Here is a 21,991-nt window from a genome sequence, read left to right as displayed (position 1 = left end):
CTAATATTCTCACTCATATTCTCTCTCTCTCATATTCACTCTCTCTCATATTCTCTCTCTTATATTCCCTCTCTCTGTCTCCCTCATATTCTCTTTCATATTCTCTCTCTCTCTCATATTTTCTCTCATATTCACTCTCTCATATTTTCTCTCATTCTCTCTCTCACACATTCTCTCTCTCATATTCACTCTCTCATATTCTCTCTCTCTCTCTCATATTCTCTCTCTCTCATATTCTCTCTCTCATATTTTCTCTCTCATATTCTCTCTCTCTCATATTCTCTCTCTCTCACATATTCTCTCTCTCTCACATATTCTCTCTCTCATATTCACTCTCTCATATCCTCTCTCATATTCTCTCTCATATTCTCTCTCATATTCTCTCTCTCATATTCTCTCTCTCATATTCTCTCTCTCATATTCTCTCTCTCTCATATTCTCTTTCTCATATCCTCTCTCTCATATTCTCTCTCTCATATTCTCTCTCTCATATTCTCTCTCATATTCTCTTTCTCATAATCTCTCTCTCATTATCTCTCTGTCTCATATTCTCTCTCTCATATTCTCTCTCTCTCTCTCATACTATCTCTCATACTCTCTCATTCTCTCTCTGTCTCATCTTTCCTCTCTCGTTCTCTCTCATATTCTCTCTCTCTCATATTCTCTCTCTCTGATATTCTCTCTCTCATTCGCTCTCTCATATTCCCACTCTCTCATATTCCCACTCTCTCATATTCACACTCTCTCTCATATTCTCTCTCTCTCTCTCTCTCTCTCTCACTCTATCTCTCTCTCATTTTCTCTCTCTCTCTCTCTCACTCTATCTCTCTCTCATATTCTCTCTCTCTCTCTCATATTTTCTCTCTCATAGGCACTCTCTCATATTCTCTCTCTCTAATATTCCCTCTCATATTCTCTCTCTCTAATATTCCCTCTCATATTCTCTCTCTGTCACATTCTCTCTCTGTCATATTCTCTCTCTCTCATATTCTCTCTCTCATATTCTCCCTCTCATTCTCTCTCATATTCTCTCTCTCACAATCGCTCATATTCTCTCTCTCTGATATTCTCTCTCTCATATTCTCTCTCTCATATTCTATCTCTCTCATATTCTCTCTCTCTCATATTCCCTTTCTCTCATATTCCCTCTCTCTCATATTCTCTCTCTCATATTCTCTCTCTCATATTCCCACTCTCTCATATTCTCTCTCTCCCTCTCCCTCATATTCTCTCTTTCTTTCTCATATTCTCTCTCTCTCTCTCTCTCTCATATTTTATCTCACATTCTCTCTCTCATATTCTCTCTCTCAAATTCTCTCTCATACTCTCTCTCTCATACTCTCTCTCTCATACTCTCTCTCTCATATACTCTCTCTCATTCTCTCTCATATTCTCTCTCTCTCTCTCGCTCATATTCTCTCTCTCTGATATTCTCTCTCTCATATTCTCTCTCTCATATTCTATCTCTCTCATATTCTCTCTCTCTCATATTCCCTTTCTCTCATATTCTCTCTCTCTCATATTCTCTCTCTCATATTCCCACTCTCTCATATTCTCTCTCTCCCTCTCCCTCATATTCTCTCTCATATTCTCTCTCTCTCTCTCTCTCATATTTTCTCTCATATTCTCTCTTTCATATTCTCTCTCATATTCTCTCTCTCTCATATTCTCTGTCACATATTCTATCTCTCATATTCTCTCTCTCTCTCTCTCATATTCTCACTCTCACATATTCTCTCTCCCATATTCCCACTCGCTCATTCTCTCTCTCTCTCTCTCTCATATTCTATCTTTCACTCTCTCTCTCACTCTCTCATATTCACTCTCTCATATCTCTCTCTCTCTCTCATATTCTCTCTCTCATATTCTCTCTCTCTCTCTCTCTCCCTCATATCCTCTCTCTCCCTCATATTCTCTCTCTCTCTCATGTTCTCTCTCTCTCGTTCTCTCTCTCTCATTCTCTCTCTCTCATTCTCTCTCATATTCTCTTTCTCATATTCTCTCTCTCATATTCTCTCTCATATTCTCTCTCTTTCATATTCTCTCTCTCATATTCTCTCTCATATTCTCTCTCTCTCATATTCTCTCTCTCTCTCATTCTCTCTCTCTCATATTCTGTCTCTCCCTCTCGCTCATATTCTCTCTCTCTCTCCCTCTCTCTCTCTCTCATATTCTCTCTCTCTCTCATATTCTCTCTCTCTCATATTCTCTATCTCTCTCATATTCTCTCTCTCTCTCTCTCTCTCATTATCTCTCTCTCTCATATTATCTCTCTTATTCTCTCTCTCTCTCATATTCTCTCTCTCTTTCTCTCTCATATTCTCTGTCTCATATTCTCTCTCTCTCATATTCTCTCTCTCTCTCTCTCTCTCTCTATCTCTCACACAATCTCTCTCATATTTTCACTCTCTCATCTCTCACATTCTCTCTCTCTCCACACAGACTGTCAGATCAGCTGAGTATTTCCAGCATATCCAATATATTGCTTTTGTCTGAAAGAAAACAAATAATTAGGTTTCACCCTTTGTTTCCAGGTTTTGATGAAATGTTACATCTGAAATGTTAATCATCTTTTATCATTTGGATGTTGATGAATTTGATTTGCACCTTGTGTGTTTTGGTTTCGTATTTACACTATTGTTTACATGCACTTTTACTAATAAATGCCATACAATTTCATTAGTGACCTGTTACTTTATTTTTGATAGGATAACTGGATAGCGCACCAAGATGAGTTTAACAAGCTTCTGTCTGATCTGAATGACTGCCACGGACAGAACGGCAAGTATTTAGTTTGATCTTTTCTGTTCAATACATTAAAAGTCACTGGATGACAGCAGTTCTGCAGTGTTGTAATGAGGTCACCATTCTCTCCTCGTGAGTGACACTGATTAAGGAAACAATTATGTGTATCTGGTCATATCTCTTGACTTAGAACATACAGTGCAGAAGGAGGCCATTCAGCCCATCGAGTCTGCACTGACCCATTTAAGCCCTCACTTCCACCCTATCCCAATAACCCCTCGTACCCTTTTTGGTCACTATGGGCAATTTATCATGGCCGATCCACCTAACCTGCACATCTTTGGACTGTGGGAGGAAACCGGAGCACCCGGAGGAAACCCACGCAGGCACGGGGAGAACGTGCAGACTCCGCACAGACAGTGACCCAGCGGGTAATCGAACCTGGGACTCTGGCGCTGTGAAGCCACAGTGCTATCCACTTGTGCTACCGTGCTGCCCTTCTCTTGTGTGGCTTTTTAAAAAATTATAAATTTAGAGTACCCAATTCATTTTTTCCAATTAAGGGGCAATTTAGCGTGGCCAATCGATCTAGCCTGCACATCTTTTGTGTTGTGGGAGTTAAACCCACTCAAACACAGGGAGAATGTGCAAACTCCATACGGACAGTGACCCAGAGCCGGGATCGAACCTGGGACCTTGGCGCCGTGAGGCGGCAGTGCTAACCACTGCACCACCTTGCTGCCCCTTGTGTGGCTTTCAAATAGAACTGCTGACTAATGTGCCTGAACAGGACTCTGCTTTTGATGCCACAGAAAAGAATGACATTTTATCTCTGAATGAAAAGTTGATTCATCCCAGTTATTATGAAGGAAGTTTGAAGGTACGCTGGTTATTCCACTATGTAAGATTCAGCAAGTTGTGTATTTTAAACCTTGTAAATTAAATTTGTGCAGTAGCTCTTCCTGTAACCCTTGCAAACCACGTAAACAATGTCGCAGACCCCAAATCCCGCAACAGTCGGCAAATGAGTTTCTCATCAATGAGATCTCATTTCCTGATTTTCCCCGTCGGTGATGTAACAAGGTTCCCGTGCAGAAAGAGCAGGAACCTCACTTCAATATGTTTTAATAATTTCAGTATTATTAAAGGACTTCCCAGCAACTACCATGAAATACTTTCGGAGAACTGCTCCTTCCTCAGAAAGCTAGTGATTCCAAGTAAACCTGGGGTACTCTAAATTTATGACTTCAGTGTTCATGTGTTGTTTGGTCAGATCCACCCCTTCTGGAATGGTGTAGAATGTATCCTGGAATTGCACATTTTCTATTGCTATCCAGGTGTTAACGATTTTGAGCCAAAGTGCCAGTTTAGATTGTGTTTTCCAAGTGAAAACATTTTACTTACTTTTTAAGATTTGATAAATTGGTTTCCACACCTTTGCCTAATCATTCTGTAGATCACGTAAAATGATGTGCAAAATTAGATTCCTCTATTTGACACTGATCCTTGGCATTTTGGGGAAAGGCAGTAAAATTACAAATGATTAAATGGGCAGCGTGGTAGCACAGTTGCTTCACAGCTCCAGGGTCCCAGGTTCGATTCCCGGCTGGGTCACTGTGCGGATTCTTCACGTTCTCCCCGTGTCTGCGTGAGTTTCCTCCGGGTGCTCCGGTTTCCTCCCACAAGTCCAAAAATGTACAGGTTAGGTGGATTGGCCATGCTAGATTGCTCTTAGTATCCGAAAAGGTTGGGTGAGCTACTGGGTTACGGGGATAGGGTGGAGGTGTGGGCTTAGGTAGGATAATCTTTCCAGGGGCCGGTGCGGGATCAATGGGCCGAATGGCCTCCTTCTGCACTGTAAATTCTATGATCATGAACCAATTGCAGTTCACTGCCCCTTCTTCAATTTCTATGCTAATGTGGCTCAGATTTTATGGTCAGCAGCAAAGCAATGACCTTGAAGATAGCTGCCACAAAGACCTAGTGATCTCTATGAATTCCCCCGTTCTCAGTGTTTGTTTAAATTTGGCCCTAAGTCAGGAATATCCAGATGTCCAGCAACACTGGTGTCCTCAATTGGCCAGTGAAGCTGTTTGGTAACAATTATGAAGTTAGCACACTGTTTTTTGCTTTTTAAAATAATTTTTTAAATTTAAAAACAGAAATTCCAATTAAGGTGCAATTTAGCGTGGCCAATCTACCTACCCTGCACACCTTTGGACTGATGTGGAGAAGCCGGAATTGGACTGGGGTGGGCACAGTATGAAGTCTTACAACACCAGGTTAAAGTCCAACAGGTTTGTTTGGAATCACTAGCTTTCGGAGAACTGCTCCTTCCTGAGAAAGCTAGTGATTCCAAATAAACCTTTCTCAGGAAGGAGCAGCTCTCCGAAAGCTAGTGATTCCAAACAAACCTGTTGGACTTTAACCTGGTGTTGTAAGACTTCTTACTGCACCTTTGGACTGTGGGAGGAAACTGAGCCCCTGAAGGAAACCCACGCAGACATGGGGAGATAGTCACCCGAGGCTGGAATTGAACCCGGGTCCCTGGAGCTGTGAGGCTGCAGGGCATTTTATGAACCTCTGCCGATGTATTGAAGGCCTGGAGGGTGTTGTTGGTTTGTAAAGTGGGTGACTTTCCCGTTCACCTCTGACCTGTCCCCGATAAGACCATAAGATAGAGGAGCAGAATTAAGCCACGTGTCTGCTCTGCCATTCAATCATGGCTGATATTTTTCTCATCCCCATTCACCTACCGTCCCCCCATAACCCCTGAACCCCTTATTGATCAAGACCCTATCTGTCTCTGTCATAAAGACAATCCATGAATTGTCCTCCACAGCCTTCTGCGGCAAAGAGTTCCACAGATTCACCACCCTCTGGCTGAAGAAATTCCTCCTCATCTCCGTTTTAAAGGATCGTCCCGTTAGTCTGAGATTGTTTCCTTCCATATTATGGTGGGCGGGAAAGGCACCAGGCATCCTGTCCCCCCTTAGACCTATTGAGGGTTGTGGAGGTGAGACCCACGCAGTCATGGGGAGAATGTGCAAACTCCACACAGACAGTGACCTGGGGCCAGGATTGAACCTGGGTCCTCGGTGCGTGAGTGCTAACCACTGCACCACCGTGCTGTCTCCCTGAGCACACTGTTAAAACAATTGCACCTCATTCAAAAAAGATTGAACATTTTTGAAGGATATTTACAGTGAGACTAATAACACTGCAAGAATTCCTCAGGGTAGTGCCCTAGGCCCAGACATCGTTAGCTGCTTCAACAATGCTTCATTATAAGGTCAGGAGGGGAATATTCACTGCTGACTGCACAATGTTCAATACCATTTGCGGCAACTCAGATGCTGAAGCAGTTCATGTCCAAATGCAGTAAAACCTGACAATATCCAGGCTTGGGCTAACAAGTGGCAAGTAACATTCGCACCAGTGCCAGGCAACAACCATTTCCAACAAGAGAGAATTTAACCATCGCGCCTTGACATTCAATAGCATTACCATTGCTGCATCTCCCACTATTAACATCCAAGAGGTTTACCATTGACTAGAAACTGAACTGGACTAGCCATATAAATACTGTGGCTCCAAGAGCAAGCTAGAGGCTAGGAACCATGACTCCCCAAAGCCTGTCCATCATCTACAAGTCACACGTCAGGAGTGTAATGAAATATTCCCCACTTGCCTGGATGAGTGCTGCTCTAACAACACTCAAGAAGCTCGACACCAACCAGGACAAAGCAGCCCGCTTGATTGCTCCTCCTTCCATAAGTAGTCAAATCCTCCACCACTGACGAACAGTGGCACCCTTGTGTACCATCTGCAAGATGAAGTACAGGAACTCACCAAGGCTCTTTCGGCAGCACCTTCCAAACCCACAACCACTACCATCTAGAAGGATAAGGGCAGCAGACACCTGGGAACACACTAACTGGAGGTTCCCCCCCCAAGTCACTCACCATCCCGACTTGGAAATATATCGTTGTTCCTTCAATGTCGCTGGGTCAAAATTCTGGAACTCCCTCCCTAACAGTACTGTGAATGTACCTACACCTCCGGACTACAACAGTTCAAGAAGATAGCTCATCACCACCTGCCCGGTGGCAACTAGGAATGGATAATAAATGCTGGCCCAGCCAGAGACACTTACATCATGGGAATGAATTAAAAAGCCTAATTAAAAGGCTCGGAGTCTTCAACAGTGCGCCCTCAGGCGAAATATAGACCCAGATTTCCGTCATGGTGGAGAGTCTCTCTGTTGTGGAGAAAATCAGAGAACTGCCCAAAAATCGCAAGTCCCACCCTCTAGCAAGACAATTCCCATTTTTGTGAGGGCAGGGCATGTTTTGCACATGCATGTTTTACCGAGGCAGCTGGCCATTTAAATCATCAGCTATCCACACTGAAGTGGGATTTTGGTAACCTTGGAGTGTGAAACCCTAAGTACGTAGAAAAGACCTGGAGCGAAATTCTCCATCCCGCCCCGCCACATTTCTGCCCCGACCCGCCGGCGGGATGCTCCGTTACACCGGCCGGTCAATGGGATTTCCCATTGTGGGGCAGCCCCACGCCGTCGGGAAACCCCCGGGCGCCGGCAAAACGGAGACTCCCGCCGGCGGAGAATGACGCCCCTGGTAAGAGCTGGTCTGAACTTTGTGGATTCATTTGGATAATGAAGGTACCGCTTTAGAGAGGTAAGGTACCCCTCTGGATCTGGCCCTGGGACATCTTTGGGGAGGTACATTTCTCCTTTGGTGGAGGTGTGGTATCCTTTAGAATTGTTAGAAGTAAGCATAAATGTGTGTGAAAAGTGCATGAACTTCTTACTGTCAAATCCATTGGAACTGTCAGCAGATCTGTCAAAACTGTTAGAAGCAGGGGCAGCATGATGGCACAGTGGTTAGCACTGCTGCCTCATGGCGGCGAGGTCCCAGGTTTGATCCGGGCTCTGGATCACTGTCCCTGTGTAGTTTGCACGTGGGTTTCTCCTCGTGTCTGCGTGGGTTTCACCCCCACAACCCAAAGATGTATGTGCTGTATGTCGGACTACACAACCATCCATTAACACAGTAGAATGTCTGCCGTTTGCTGTTTGATTGACAGTTACAAGTAGTTATAGCCTTTTTGATATGGGACTATGAATTCCAATGTTTGTTGTTATAAGGCTTTATTTCGTTATCGGAATGTAAATGTTATCAATAGGTTTTTGATGAATGAAAGTGTTTCAATATTGTGAAGTCTGCGATAGACACAGAATTTTACTTGATTTAATCTCCGCATGAGTCCTGAGGTCTACCAATGGTGGACTGGGTGAGTTTGCACGGTAGTGTAAAGGGAAAGGGTGAGGGGTGTGAGGGGCATGGGTTAGCACTAAGTTAGAATTAGAATTGAGTTATAATGGGCCATGGGGTGGATGAGAGGCATAGGTTGGCATAGTGTGCATGGAGGATTGTTTGAGGAGGGGGAACATACCTTGGCACGGGGGCATGAAGGGGCCATATGAGTTGGGTGGTGGCATAGGAGACATGAAGGGCCAGACGGTTGTTTGGGGGGTGGGAGCATATGTTGACATGAGAGGCCACAGGTTTGGATGGGGGCATAGCTTTGCATTGGGAGTAAGCCATGGAGTGTGGGTGGGGCATGTGGTGGCACTGGTTGGAATCAATGGGGCAAACAAGAGTGTGTTGTGTGGGTTAAGGGCTGGAGGGCTGATTTAAGGTTTTCTTTATTACTAAACTTTGGGTATTGTGCCTGATCGCCGAGGGAGGCCTCTGCCCAGCTTGCCTATGTACCCAGCAGCCTCTAATGGAGTCGCCCCCTGACTAACCTGTTCCCCAGAAAAAGTAATATCCAGGCAGCCATTTTTAAAGGTCAGATTCAAGGTGCCAAGAATTCTCCTGTCTCTGCGCACCCGACCCAGGAGAAAACATTGGGCCCGAGAATCACTGACAGTAACTTCTGGATTTTTGTATTTAATGCTCATGTGTCTACTGCAGAAGTTGGTGTTAGTTTCTGAGGAGTAACGATGATGAAAAATGCTGACAATTTATTCGTAAATTGTTACTGTGAAGTCCTGGAAACTGTATCCCTCTTGTCTCTTTTTACTACTATTACTAATAATCTTCACCTAACATCACAGTTCTGAAATTCCCTTCCAAAATCTCTTCCATTACCAATAGCTCACCCTGGTTTCCAGAGCGCCTCAAATTCTGCCTTCCTAACCACACACTTGGTTACTTCCATTAACCTATTCTCAAAGTGCCTTGTTACATTTCACTAAATCAAAGTTTCTATATTAATGTAATTTGTTAGATTACTGTAAATTGATTAGTAATTGGGGAGGGACTATATTGCACCATACTATTTATTTAAAGCAATACTGGGCATGAAGAGGGCATGAGGTCCTGCAGCAGGAGTTCAGGGAGCTAGGCAGAAAGTTAAAAGACAGGACCTCTAGGATTGTAATCTCGGGATTACTCCCTGTGCCACGTGACAGTGAGGCTAGAAATAGGAAGATAGAGCAGCTAAACACGTGGCTAAACAGCTGGTGTAGGAGGGAGGGTTTCCGTTATCTGGACCACTGGGTGCTCTTCCGGGGCAGGTGTGACCTATATAAGAAGGACGGGTTGCATCTAAACTGAAGAGGCATAAATATCCTGGCCGCGAGGTTTGCTAGTGTCACACGGGAGGGTTTAAACTAGTATGGCAGGGGACTGGGCACGGGAGCAATAGGTCAGAAGGTGAGAGCATTGAGGGAGAACTAGGGAATAGGGCCAGTATGGCTCTGAGGCAGAGCAGACAGGGTGAAGTTGCTGAACACAGCGGGTCTGGTGGCCTGAAGAGCATATGTTTTAATGCAAGAAGTATTACGGGTAAGGCAGATGAACTTAGACCTTGGATTAGTACTTGGAACTATGATGTTGTTGCCATTACAGAGACCTGGTTGAGGGATGGGCAGGATTGGCAGCTAAACGTTCCAGGATTTAGATGTTTCAGGCGGGATAGAGGGGGATGTAAAAGGGGTGGCGGAGTTGCGCTACTGGTTAGGGAGAATATCACAGCTGTACTACAGGAGGACACCTCAGAGGGCAGTGAGGCTATATGGGTAGAGATCAGGAATAAGAAGGGTGCAGTCACAATGTTGGGGGTTTACTACAGCCTCCCAACAGCCAGCGGGAGATAGAGGAGCAGATAGGTAGACAGATTTTGGAAAAGAGTAAAAACAACAGGGTTGTTGTGATGGGAGACTTCAACTTCCCCAATATTGACTGGGACTCACTTAGTGCCAGGGGCTTAGACGGGGCAGAGTTTGTAAGGAGCATCCAGGAGGGCTTCTTAAAACAATATGTAGATAGTCCAACTAGGGAAGGGGCTGTACTGGGCCTGGTATTGGGGAATGAGCCCGGCCAGGTGGTAGAAGTTTTAGTAGGGGATCATTTCGGGAACAGTGACCACAATTCAGCAAGTTTTAAAGTGCTGGTGGACAAGGATAAGCGTGGTCCTAGGGTGAATGTGCTAAATTGGGGGAAGGCTAATTATAACAATATTAGGTGGGAACTGAAGAACCTAGATTGGGGGCGGATGTTTGAGGGTAAATTCAACATCTGACATGTGGGAGGCTTTCAAGAGTCAGTTGAAAGGAATTCAGGACCGACATGTTCCTGTGAGGAAGAAGGATAAATACAGCAATTTTCAGGACCCTTGGATAACGAGAGATATTGTAGGCCTCGTCAAAAAGAAAAAGGAGGCATTTGTCAGGGCTAAAAGGTTGGGAACAGACGAAGCCTGTGTGGAATATAAGGAAAGTAGGAAGGAACTTAAGCAAGGAGTCAGGAGGGCTAGAAGAGGTCACGAAAAGTCATTGACAAATAGGGTAAAGGAAAATCCCAAGGCTTTTTACATGTACATAAAACGCAAGAGTGTAGCCATGGAAAGGGTTGGCCCACTGAAGGATAGGCAAGGGAATCTATGTGTGGAGCCAGAGGAAATGGGCGAGGTACTAAATTAATACTTTGCATCAGTATTCACCAAAAAGAAGGAATTGGTAGATGTTGAGTCTGGAGAAGAGTGTGTAGATAGCCTGGGTCACATTGAGATCCAAAAAGACGAGGTGTTGGGCGTCATGAAAAATATTAAGGTAGATAAGTCCACAGGGCCTGATGGGATCTACCCCAGAATGCTGAAGGAGGCTAGAGAGGAAATTGCTGAGGCCTTGGCAGAAACCTTTGGATCCTCACTGTCTTCAGGTGATGTCCCGGAGAACTGGAGAATAGCCAATGCTGTTCCTCTGTTTAAGAAAGGTAGCAAGGATAATCCAGGGAACTACAGGCCAGTGAGCCTTACGTCAGTGGTAGGGAAATTACTGGAGAGAATTTTTCGAGACAGGATCTACTCCCGTTTGGAAGCAAATGGACGTATTAGTGAGAGGCAGCATGGTTTTGTGAAGGGGAGGTCGTGTCTCACTAACTTAATAGAGTTTTTCGAGGAGGTCACAAAGATGATTGATGCAGGTAGGGCAGTGGATGTTGTCGATATGGGCTTCAGTAAGGCCTTTGACAAGGTCCCATACAAAAGGTGAAGTCACACGGGATCAGGGGTGAGCTGGCAAGGTGGATACAGAACTGGCTAGGTCATAGAAGGCAGAGAGTAGCAATTGAAGGATGCTTTTCTAATTGGAGGGCGGTGACCAGTGGTGTTCCGCAGGGATCAGTGCTGGGATCTTTGCTGTTTGTAGTATATAGAAATGATTTGGAGGAAAATGTAACTGGTCTGATTAGTAAGTTTGCAGACGACACAAAGGTTGGTGGAATTGTGGATAGCGATGTGGACTGTCCGAGGATACAGCAGGATTTAGATTGTTTGGAGACTTGGGCGGAGAGATGGCAGATGGAGTTTAATCCGGACAAATGTGAGGTAATGCATTTTGGAAGGTCTAATGCTGGTAGGGAATATACAGTGAATGGTAGAATCCTCAAGAGTATTGAAAGTCAGAGAGATCTAGGTGTACAGGTCCACAGGTCACTGAAAGGGGCAACACAGGTGGAGAAGGTAGTCAAGAAGGCATACGGCATGCTTGCCTTCATTGGCCGGGCCATTGAGTATAAGAATTGGCAAGTCATGTTGCAGCTGTATAGAACCTTAGTTAGGCCACACTTGGAGTATAGTGTTCAATTTTGGTCGCCACACTACCAGAAGGATGTGGAGGCTTTAGAGAGGGTGCAGAAGAGATTTACCAGAATGTTGCCTGGTATGGAGGGCATTAGCTATGAGGAGCGGTTGAATAAACTCCGTTTGTTCTCACTGGAACGGCGGAGGTTGAGGGGCGACCTGATCGAGGTCTACAAAATTATGAGGGGCATCGACAGAGTGGATAGTCAGAGGCTTTTCCCCAGGGTAGAGAGGTCAATTACTAGGGGGCATAGGTTTAAGGTGCGAGGGGCAAGGTTTAGAGTAGATGTACGAGGCAAGTTTTTTACAGAGGGTAGTGGGTGCCTGGAACTCGCTACCGGAAGAGGTGGTGGAAGCAGGGACGATAGTGACGTTTAAGGGGCATCTTGACAAAAACATAAATAGGATGGGAATAGAGGGATATGGACCCCGGAAGTGTAGAAGATTGTAGTTTAGTCGGGCAGCATGGTCGGCACGGGCTTGGAGGGCCGAAGGGCCTGTTCCTGTGCTGTACTTTTCTTTGTTCTTTGTTCTATACAATGCCAGAATAGAAGGAAGACCACTTCTTCATTGTGATTTTAAACATCTACTTCAAACTGAATGTTCATAAACTTTGATGAAAGAGAAAGTATATGAGAGTTCTGAATGCTGCGGTTTCAAATATGTGCATTCTGATTGTTGCACTGGCCACCTCACCACTGTTGAGTACAAGGTACTTGTCACTAGGGGGCACTGTTGTCTAACTTTTATTGCATTCAGTGATTAAACTGACACCATTTTTATAAAGTTTGAGAGAGCAGTGGTGGCTGGGTTATTTAATTTATTCAAGGCCGAGTTCTACTTCTGCTCCTAAGTACTGTTGCCAATTGCCCATAACTTCCTAGTTCCCCAGCATAGTATTTAAGAGGTACCCCAATGATGTGCTGGGGAATACCTCGAGGAATTTCCCACAGAAGTGCCAACTTCCTCTGGACAATTGCACTGGGCTGGGAACTATCCGACAGAAACGATTTAAATCAGTAACTTGGGATGGTTCTGCCTGATAGTTACTCTGAAAGAGTTAAAGGAATAAAATCAGTTCTAACTCCAGAATAACTATAAAAAAAACCCAGACCCAGCCTCGCACGACACCCCGCGCACACACAACCCACCACACCACCATCCCACCACACCACCATCCCAACCCAATCCCTCTCCCATTCCGACCCCCTACCGGTCCGAACTCTTCCCCCCCCATCTGGTCTGGCTCCCATCTCTTGCTGCCAATTCTATGACCTGTGGCTTCACATGCTCTCTGATACATCCCTCTCGCTGCTCCTTCCTTTCGCCAAATCTCCCACTCCCTGACTCTCCTACTTACTGCTTCCCTCTCCTGAACTTGCGTTCCCTTTCTCGATCCAGATCCAATCCGAAACTGGAGTTCCATGGTTGTGAATGTCTGGGTCCTGATTGTGCAGCCAAACTCGGGCTGTTAAAATGCATGTTTGTTTTAAATGCTTCCACTCGCTACTTCCCTCCACTGCACCCTCACTGAAAGTGAGGGCTGTGGGGATGAGCGCCGAGGCATGGGGAGCAGCTTATGTATTATTGCTTTGCTGGATCAGACTGGTAAGCTAATGAAATTGTGGCTTAACGATTTTGCTCCTGTTCCAACAGCCAGTGCTACCTGCGCTATTCGTATGCTGTATTCTTGAAGACTAATGGACATATCAGCAAATGCTAGGCAGCCAGTAAGAGAGCTTGTACGCATTGACTTGGAGTCATTGAAGGAATCCATTGCCTATGTGCATTGCTGCTTTCTGCAAGGCATGGGGACCATTCAGTCCAGTGTGGACCAATTGTCTGTGCGAAGTCTGCACGCTCTCCCCGTGTCTGTGGGTTTCTTCTGGGTGCTCCGGTTTCCTCCCACAAGTCCTGAAAGACATGCTATTAAGTGAATTGGACATTCTGAATTCTCCCTTTGTGTACCCGAACAGGTGCCGTAGTGTGGTGACTAGGGGAATTTCACAGTAACTTAATTGCAGTGTTAATGTAAGCCTACTTGCAACACTAAAGATTATTATTACATTATTATTAAATGGTCAGTCGCCTCTGTTGACCATTCACATGGCTGCTGTGGAAGTTCAGATGGGTGCTTTCTGGTGTCGGACCATTACTTAAAGGCACCTGCCTATGACATCTACATGGACTCCCTGTCCAATATTATGGAGTGCTGCTGCTGCAGGAGACGTGCTCCCTTCATATTGGATACCGGGCGCATTCTGCTGAATAGACATTCCAGCTGAGTCCAGTTACACGGGTTAATAGTTTGTTTATTGGTAATTCATTCACCAGTACCTTTTTAAATGATTGGGTTGACCCAAAGGGAATAAGTATTTGTACAGTATAATCTTATGATCCATATGTGCAAATAGATTTCAGTTGCCAACAGACATAACCACTCGTGGTTCAAACCAGATCCTGGATGAAGTTGCAGAGAGGGTTGGATGTGTTCCAATTGCATTCAGAATTGATCTTGTTCCTTTACAACTGATTTACAGCTGACACACTTTTACGTGTCCATAAACAAACTACCCAGTGGGATCTGGAACAGTCTTGGGAAACGCAATACAAAGTTGTAAGAATCCCAGAAATGAAATGATATGTTTATTAGAAATCAAGTTAGTTCAGAAGGCAGGAAAATGGTCTGGTTTAGTAGTGTTCTCATTATTCCTTTTTTGTTGTTGAAAATATTTTATTACGGCAGCTATAATTTTAACATTTTAAACAAAGAGATCCAACACACACAAAAACATGCCCAAACCCCCCCAACCCCCCCCCCCCCCCCCAACACCCAAGCATAAACCCTAATTACCCATACATTGGTTTTCTTATCCTTATTCGTACCTTCCATGCCTCCCCCGTCCCCCCTGCTAACGGTCAAGTTTCCTAACAGCTGCCACCTCCAAGCGAACCTCTTGAGGCGAACTTAATTTTCTCTAACCTAAGAAACCCTGCCATGTCACTGACCCAAACACCTGACTTTGGAGGCTCCAAGTCCCTCCATCCCAACAGAATCCGTCTCAGGGCCACCAGGGAGGCAAAGGCCAAAACATTGGCCTCTCCCTCCCACCCTCGGCTCCCGGATCTTCCGACTCCACATATTGCCACCTCTGGACTCGGAGTCACCCTCCCTTCCAGGAGGACCTCTGACGACATCTGAAAATCGCTGCCAAATTCCCCTCCACCTCGAACACACCCAAAATAGATGTACATCCTCCACACCGCCCACATCTGTCCTCCCCCTCCTCACAAATCCTGCTCATCCAGGCCAGTCATATGAGCCCCGTGTACCACCTTGAATTGGGTCAGGCTGAGCCTGGCACACACAACGAAGATGCATTGACTCTCCTCAGGGCCTCCTCCCATAACCCGGCTTCCAACTCTTCCTCCCACGTCTACTTCACCTCCCCTATTGGAAGCCCTTCCCACTCCATCAGTTCCACTCCCCTCCCTGACCCCTGTTTTTGACATCACCTTATCCTGCAGTCCCCTTAGTGGGAGGCGAGGGAAGCCCGGGACCTGCCTCCGGAGAAAATACTGCACTTGTAAGTACCTGAACCCATTCCCCCTGGCAACTCAAACTCCTCCTCTAGCTCCTCCAAGCTCAGGAAACCCCCCTCAATGAAGAAATTGCCAAATCTCTCACTCCCTTCCCGCTGCCACCTCCTAAAGCCCCCGTCCCACCCCCCGGAGCCAACCGGTGATTGTCACAGATCGGTGAGCACACCGACGCCCCCTCCAGTCTCATGTACTGCCTCCATTGCCCCCACATTGTCAGGGCTACCACTACCCCTGGGCTTGTGGCGTACCGAGCTGGCGAGAATGGCAGAGGTGCCGTTAACAAAACATCCAAACTCGTACCCGTACAGGATGCTGCCTCCACTCACTCCCACACCGACGCCTCCCCCACTACCCACTTCCTAATCATCGCTATATTAGCCGCCCAGTAATAGTTAATAAAGTGCGGAAGAGCCAAAGCCCCCTCCCCGCACCCCTGCTCAAGAAGAACCTTCTTCACCTGTGTGGCTTTCCCGGCCCATACAAAATCCGAGATCGCAGCATTCACCTTCCTAAAAAATGCCTTAGGGATGAAAATTAGAAGACACTGAAACACGAATAGCAGTCTTGGGAGGACTGTCATTTTCACCGTCTGTACCCTCCTCGCCAATGACAGCGGAGCATGTCCCACCTTCGGAAATCCCCTTTCATCTGCTGAATCAACCTGCCCAAATTTAGTTTATGAAGCTGACCCCAGTCCCTTACCACCTGAATACCCAGGTACCTAAAACACCCTCCCACCAAATTGATCGGCATCTCCCTCAGTCTCCTCTCCTGCCCCCTTGCCTGGATCGCAAACACCTCACTCTTGCCCATATTCAGTTTGTAACCTGAGAACTGGCCAAATTCCTCGCCACCCGCCTCGTTTTAAAGTCTAACCCTGAATGGAACACCCGCCCAACCAATCCCTTCCTTAACCTAAACAGATCCCTCACCTTCAGGTGTGTCTCCTGCAACATGGCCACAGTTGCCTCAAGTGCGTGAACACACGGGGCCCTTTTGACTGGCCCATTTAGTCCCCAAACGTTCCACATGACCAGCCTGGTCGGGGTGCACCCCGCCCCCCTCCCCTGCCGATCAACCATAGCCTCTCCTCGGCCAGTCTTCGACCCATGTCCCGCGCCTCACCTGGCCCACCCTCGGGCAACCACCGTCATCAACCCCCCTTCTCCTTCACTTTGAAAGTCTTCTGCGCCCCCCCCCATCAGCAGTATAATCCCCCCTCCCCTCCCACTCTCCCCCCACTGCCCCCCCCCCCCCCCCCCCCAATCGATCTTCAGCTCACCCCCCATTTTGCTTCCGTAAACTAGCCCGTCTGGCAGCCCCCGCCCGTGACGCCTAGCATCCCTACCCCACTGATTCCCCTTCCTCCACTCTTAGTGCAAACAGTCATCTCAAAGGCAAGGAGTAAAAACAAACAAATAATCCCTCCCATGGTCCGAAAACAGAGACCCACCCCTCATTCCTTAACAAAGAACTATAAACCAGCCTAACCCCAAAAGAAACGAAAAAATGAGAGAAACCCGAACACCTAAAACCCAAAGTTTTTCACAGTACAATACGTGCACTCCACTTCTCCTCCATCAGAGTTCAAGGTCCTCCTCCTGCCAGTCCGTTCTCCTTCATGACGTCCACTGCCTCCTCCGCCGAGCCAAAGTACAGCTCCCGGCCTCCATAGGCGAGACGGGTACAGTAGACCAAACTTAACACCCTTCTTGTACAGGGTCGACTTGACTTTATTAAAGCTCGCCATCCTCTTCGCCAGCTCTGCCCCCAGGTCCTGGTACACCCGAATCTTAACGCTTTCCCAGGTGCAACACCTCATCTGTCTGGCCCACCTCATGATACGTTCCTTATTCAGGAACCGATGCAATCATACCACCATTTGCGCATCAGCGCTCTATGGGCTTGATCCACTTCCAATTGGCGGTCAAACGCACCTTCCCCAAGCAGCTTCTGCAGCATTTTCCCAACATATGCACTCGCATCCGTTCCTTTGTTCCCCTCCGGCAGACCCACGATACGGATGTTCTGCCTACGAGAACGGTTCTCCAAGCCTCCACTTTCTCCAGCAGTTGCTTCTGCTGGTCTCGAATCAATCCCATGTCCGCTGCCATCGTGGTGGACTGTTCCTCGTGCTCCCCCGCCAGCTCCTCCAACCTCTGGACCGCCTGTCCCCGGGCTGCCAGTCTCATCTCCACGAGGTCAACCACCGCCTAGATCGAGTCCACCGCCCAGGCCAGACCCTCCAAACGTTCCTCCGGTAGTGGGTGAACTTCTCGTTCACGAAGCTCACCAACTGATCCATCGGCCACGGAGCCGGCAGGTCCGGACCCTGCCCCTGCCCATCCGCCATTTCCGCCTGCGTTGTCAGCTCCTCACCCGACCCAGCCAACTGGTTTGCTCTTTTCCGGCACTTCTGGTCCACCGCTCCATAAACTAGGGTCACTACTTCTGCACCTTTTTCCTTCAAAATTCCTGCTACCAACCGGGGTAAATTAGTATGACAGAGGGGTGGGCACTGGAGCAATAGGTCAGAAGGTGAGAGCATTGAGGGAGAACTAGGGAATAGGGCCAGTATGGTTCTGAGGCAGAGCAGACAGGGAGAAGTTGCTGAACACAGCGGGTCTGGTGGCCTGAAGTGCATATGTTTTAATGCAAGAAGTATTACGGGTAAGGCAGATGAACTTAGAGCTTGGATTAGTACTTGGAACTATGATGTTGTTGCCATTACAGAGACCTGGTTGAGGGAAGGGCAGGATTGGCAGCTAAACGTTCCAGAATTTAGATGTTTCAGGCGGGATAGAGGGGGATGTAAAAGGGGTGGCGGAGTTGCGCTACTGGTTAGGGAGAATATCACAGCTGTACTACAGGAGGACACCTCAGAGGGCAGTGAGGCTATATGGGTAGAGATCAGGAATAAGAAGGGTGCAGTCACAATGTTGGGGAGCATTTCAGGAACAGTGACCACAATTCAGTTAAGTTTTAAAGTGCTGGTGGACAAGGATAAGAATGGTCCTCTGGTGAATGTGCTAAATTGGGGGAAGGCTAATTATAACAATATTAGCGGGAACTGAAGAACCTAGATTGGGGGTAGATGTTTGAGGGTAAATCAACATCTGACATGTGGGAGGCTTTCAAGTGTCAGTTGAAAGGAATTCAGGACCGGCATGTTCCTGTGAGGAAGAAGGATAAATACAGCAATTTCCGGGAACCTTGTATAACGAGAGGTATTGTAGCCCTCGTCAAAAAGAAAAAGGAGGCATTTGTCATGGCTAAAAGGCTGGGAACAGACGAAGCCTGTGTGGAATATAAGGAAAGTAGGAAAGAACTTAAGCAAGGAGTCAGCAGAGCGAGAAGGGGGTCACGAAAAGTCATTGGCAAATAAAGTTAAGGAAAATCCCAAGGCTTTTTACACGTACATAAAAAGCAAGAGGGTAGCCAGGGAAAGGGTTGGCCCACTGAAGGATAGGCAAGGGAATCTATGTGTGGAGCCAGAGGAAATGGGCAAGGTACTAAATGAATACTTTGCATCAGTATTCACCAAAGAGAAGGAATTGGTGGATGTTGAGCCTGGAGAAGGGTGTGCAGATAGCCTGGGTCACATTGAGATCCAAAAAGACGAGTTGTTGGGTGTCTTGAAAAATATTAAGGTCGATATGTCCCCAGGGCCTGATGGGATCGACCCCAGAATACTGAAGGAGGCTAGAGAGGAAATTGCTGAGGCCTTGACAGAAATCTTTGGATCCTCACTGTCTTCAGGTGATGTCCCGGAGGACTGGAGAATAGCTAATGTTGTTCCTCTGTTTAAGAAGGGTAGCAAGGATAATCCAGGGAACTACAGACCGGTGAGCCTTACGTCAGTGGTAGGGAAATTACTGGAGAGAATTCTTCGAGACAGGATCTACTCCCATTTGGAAGCAAATGGACGTATTAGTGAGAGGCAGCATAGTTTTGTGAAGGGGAGGTCGTGTCTTACTAACTTGATAGAGTTTTTCGAAGAGGTCACAAAGATGATTGATGCAGGAAGGGCAGTGGATGTTGTCTGTATGGGTTTCAGTAAGGCCTTTGACAAGGTCCCTCATGGTAGACTAGTACAAAAGGTGAAGTCACACGGGATCAGGGGTGAGCTGGCAAGGTGGATACAGAACTGGCTAGGTCATAGAAGGCAGAGAGTAGCAATGGAAGGATGCTTTTCTAATTGGAGGGCTGTGACTAGTGGTGTTCCGCAGGGATCAGTGCTGGGACCTTTGCTGTTTGTAGTATATATAAATGATTTGGAGAAAAATGTAACTGGTCTGATTAGTAAGTTTGCAGACGGCACAAAGGTTGGTGGAATTGCGGATAGCAATGAGGACTGTCAGAGGATACAGCAGGATTTAGATTGTTTGGAGACTTGGGCGGAGAGATGGCAGATGGAGTTTAATCCGGACAAATGTGAGGTAATGCATTTTGGAAGGTCTAATGCAGGTAGGAAATATACAGTGAATGGTAGAACCCTCAAGAGTATTGAAAGTCAGAGAGATCTAGGTGTACAGGTCCACAGGTCACTGAAAGGGGCAACACAGGTGGAGAAGGTAGTCAAGAAGGCATACGGCATGCTTGCCTTCATTGGCCGGGGCATTGAGTATAAGAATTGGCAAGTCATGTTGCAGCTGTATAGAACCTTAGTTAGGCCACACTTGGAGTATAGTGTTCAATTCTGGTCGCCACACTACCAGAAGGATGTGGAGGCTTTAGAGAGGGTGCAGAAGGGATTTACCAGAATGTTGCCTGGTATGGAGGGCATTAGCTATGAGGAGCGGTTGAATAAACTCGGTTTGTTCTCACTGGAACGGCGGAGGTTGAGGGACGACCTGATAGAGGTCTACAAAATTATGAGGGGTATAGACAGAGTGGATAGTCAGAGGCTTTTCCCCAGGGTAGAGGGGTCAATTACTAGGGAGCATAGGTTTAAGGTGCGAGGGGCAAGGTTTCGAGTAGATGTACGAGGCAAGTTTTTTTACACAGAGGGTAGTGGGTGCCTGGAACTCGCTGCCAGAGGAGGTGGTGGAAGCAGGGACGATAGTGAAATTTAAGGGGCACCTTGACAAATACATGAATAGGATGGGAATAGAGGGATATGGACCCAGGAAGTGTAGAAGATTGTAGTTTAGTCGGGCAGCATGGGCTTGGAGGGCCGAAGGGCCTGTTCCTGTACTGTACTTTTTTTTGTTCTTTGTAAATGCTACAAAAAGACCACCATGAGTGGGAACAGCCAAATATGCGACCACTCACTCCATGGCCGCCACTGGAAGTTGTGTTCTCATTATTGCTGAGGAATAAATCTGTTTCTGTCTTTAAGAAGCTATCTTCTTTTGTAGATTCTTCCAGCATTACCATGCCCCGGAACACTTTGGAATTTCTGGACATCTTCACTGTCAAAAGCAGATGCTTAGTTTAGAATACATAGTGTAAGGTCTTGTTTATGTCATGCCTTCTGTATTCAATAGTATAGAATGTTAGGGATTAGTTTCTTATTGAAGTTTAGAACCATGTACTGTATTGTGACATAAGTTAAACTACGGGTGCAGTGGGGAACTGATTGGTGCCATTCTCTATAGGGGCCTTAAGTAGCCTTGGGATAGAATAGGTTTCCTTTTTCACGATGGCTGAAACACAAGAACCTGGGGAAATGTGTTATGTCTTTTCCAAGAGGAAGTGGAACACAAAGTGGAAATGGAAATATCTCCTACAGATTTTACACTGCAGCCAGGTCAATAACCGTTATGTTGCCCTTTGAAGGCACTGCAGCAGGTGGATTGTAGGAGGCGAATTACAGCATATTTGAATTACTTCATGTTTTAACATCTTTCACCATTGTGACAGATGAGGTGAACATAAAACGTAAGAAACAAATGCAGGATTAGGCCAAATGGTTCCTTGAGCCTGTTCTCTAATTTAATAATGGTAACTTCTGCTCCCATGTCTTATGGTCTAATAAGGTCATGACAGCTCCACACACCAGTCCGAGCCTCGTCTCCCTTTATTCCCTTAGACTCCAAAATTCCGCCAATCCTAGCCTTCGGTATACTCGTCAACTGAGCATTCGCAGCACTGGGGTGGAGAATTCCAAAGATTCCTAATCCTCTGAGTGAGAACGCTTCACCTCATCTCAGTCCTCAAAAGCTGACCACTTACCCTGGGCCTGGGACTATGCCCCTTCTGGTCTCTCTATATCTACCCTGTCAAGGCTCTTAATTTTATATGTTTCAAAAAGATCAGCTCTCATTCTTCTAAAATCTAGGAATACTAGGCTTAAGTCTACTCAATGTCTGCTCATTCTGCTGCCTTCTCATGCCAGTAATCAATCTAACACCCTTCGTTGGGTATGAAAGGTGGTACACAGTACTCCAGGTATGGCTTCATGAACGATTGCAGCAAGACTTCCTTACGCTTGTACTCAATCCCCTTGCATTAAGGGGATGAATAG

At 46.5% G+C, this 21,991-nt stretch overlaps 1 protein-coding gene across 2 annotated transcripts in view; it reads left to right on the top strand.

The window, feature by feature from the left end:
• pinx1 (PIN2 (TERF1) interacting telomerase inhibitor 1) overlaps positions 1–21,991 on the top strand; it is a 201,796-nt gene that overhangs the window by 58,679 nt on the left and 121,126 nt on the right. For both annotated transcript variants that reach the window (XM_072499038.1, XM_072499037.1), the window contains exon 4: positions 2,709–2,781. In XM_072499038.1, the coding sequence (XP_072355139.1) occupies positions 2,709–2,781 (73 nt within the window). The remainder of the gene's footprint in view (positions 1–2,708; positions 2,782–21,991) is intronic.

This window comes from Scyliorhinus torazame, chromosome 4, assembly GCF_047496885.1.
Source record: "Scyliorhinus torazame isolate Kashiwa2021f chromosome 4, sScyTor2.1, whole genome shotgun sequence".
In the NCBI taxonomy this organism is placed as follows: domain Eukaryota; kingdom Metazoa; phylum Chordata; class Chondrichthyes; order Carcharhiniformes; family Scyliorhinidae; genus Scyliorhinus; species Scyliorhinus torazame.
Note: the sequence above shows the minus strand (reverse complement) of the source record. Positions and strands in the feature narration are given on the sequence as shown.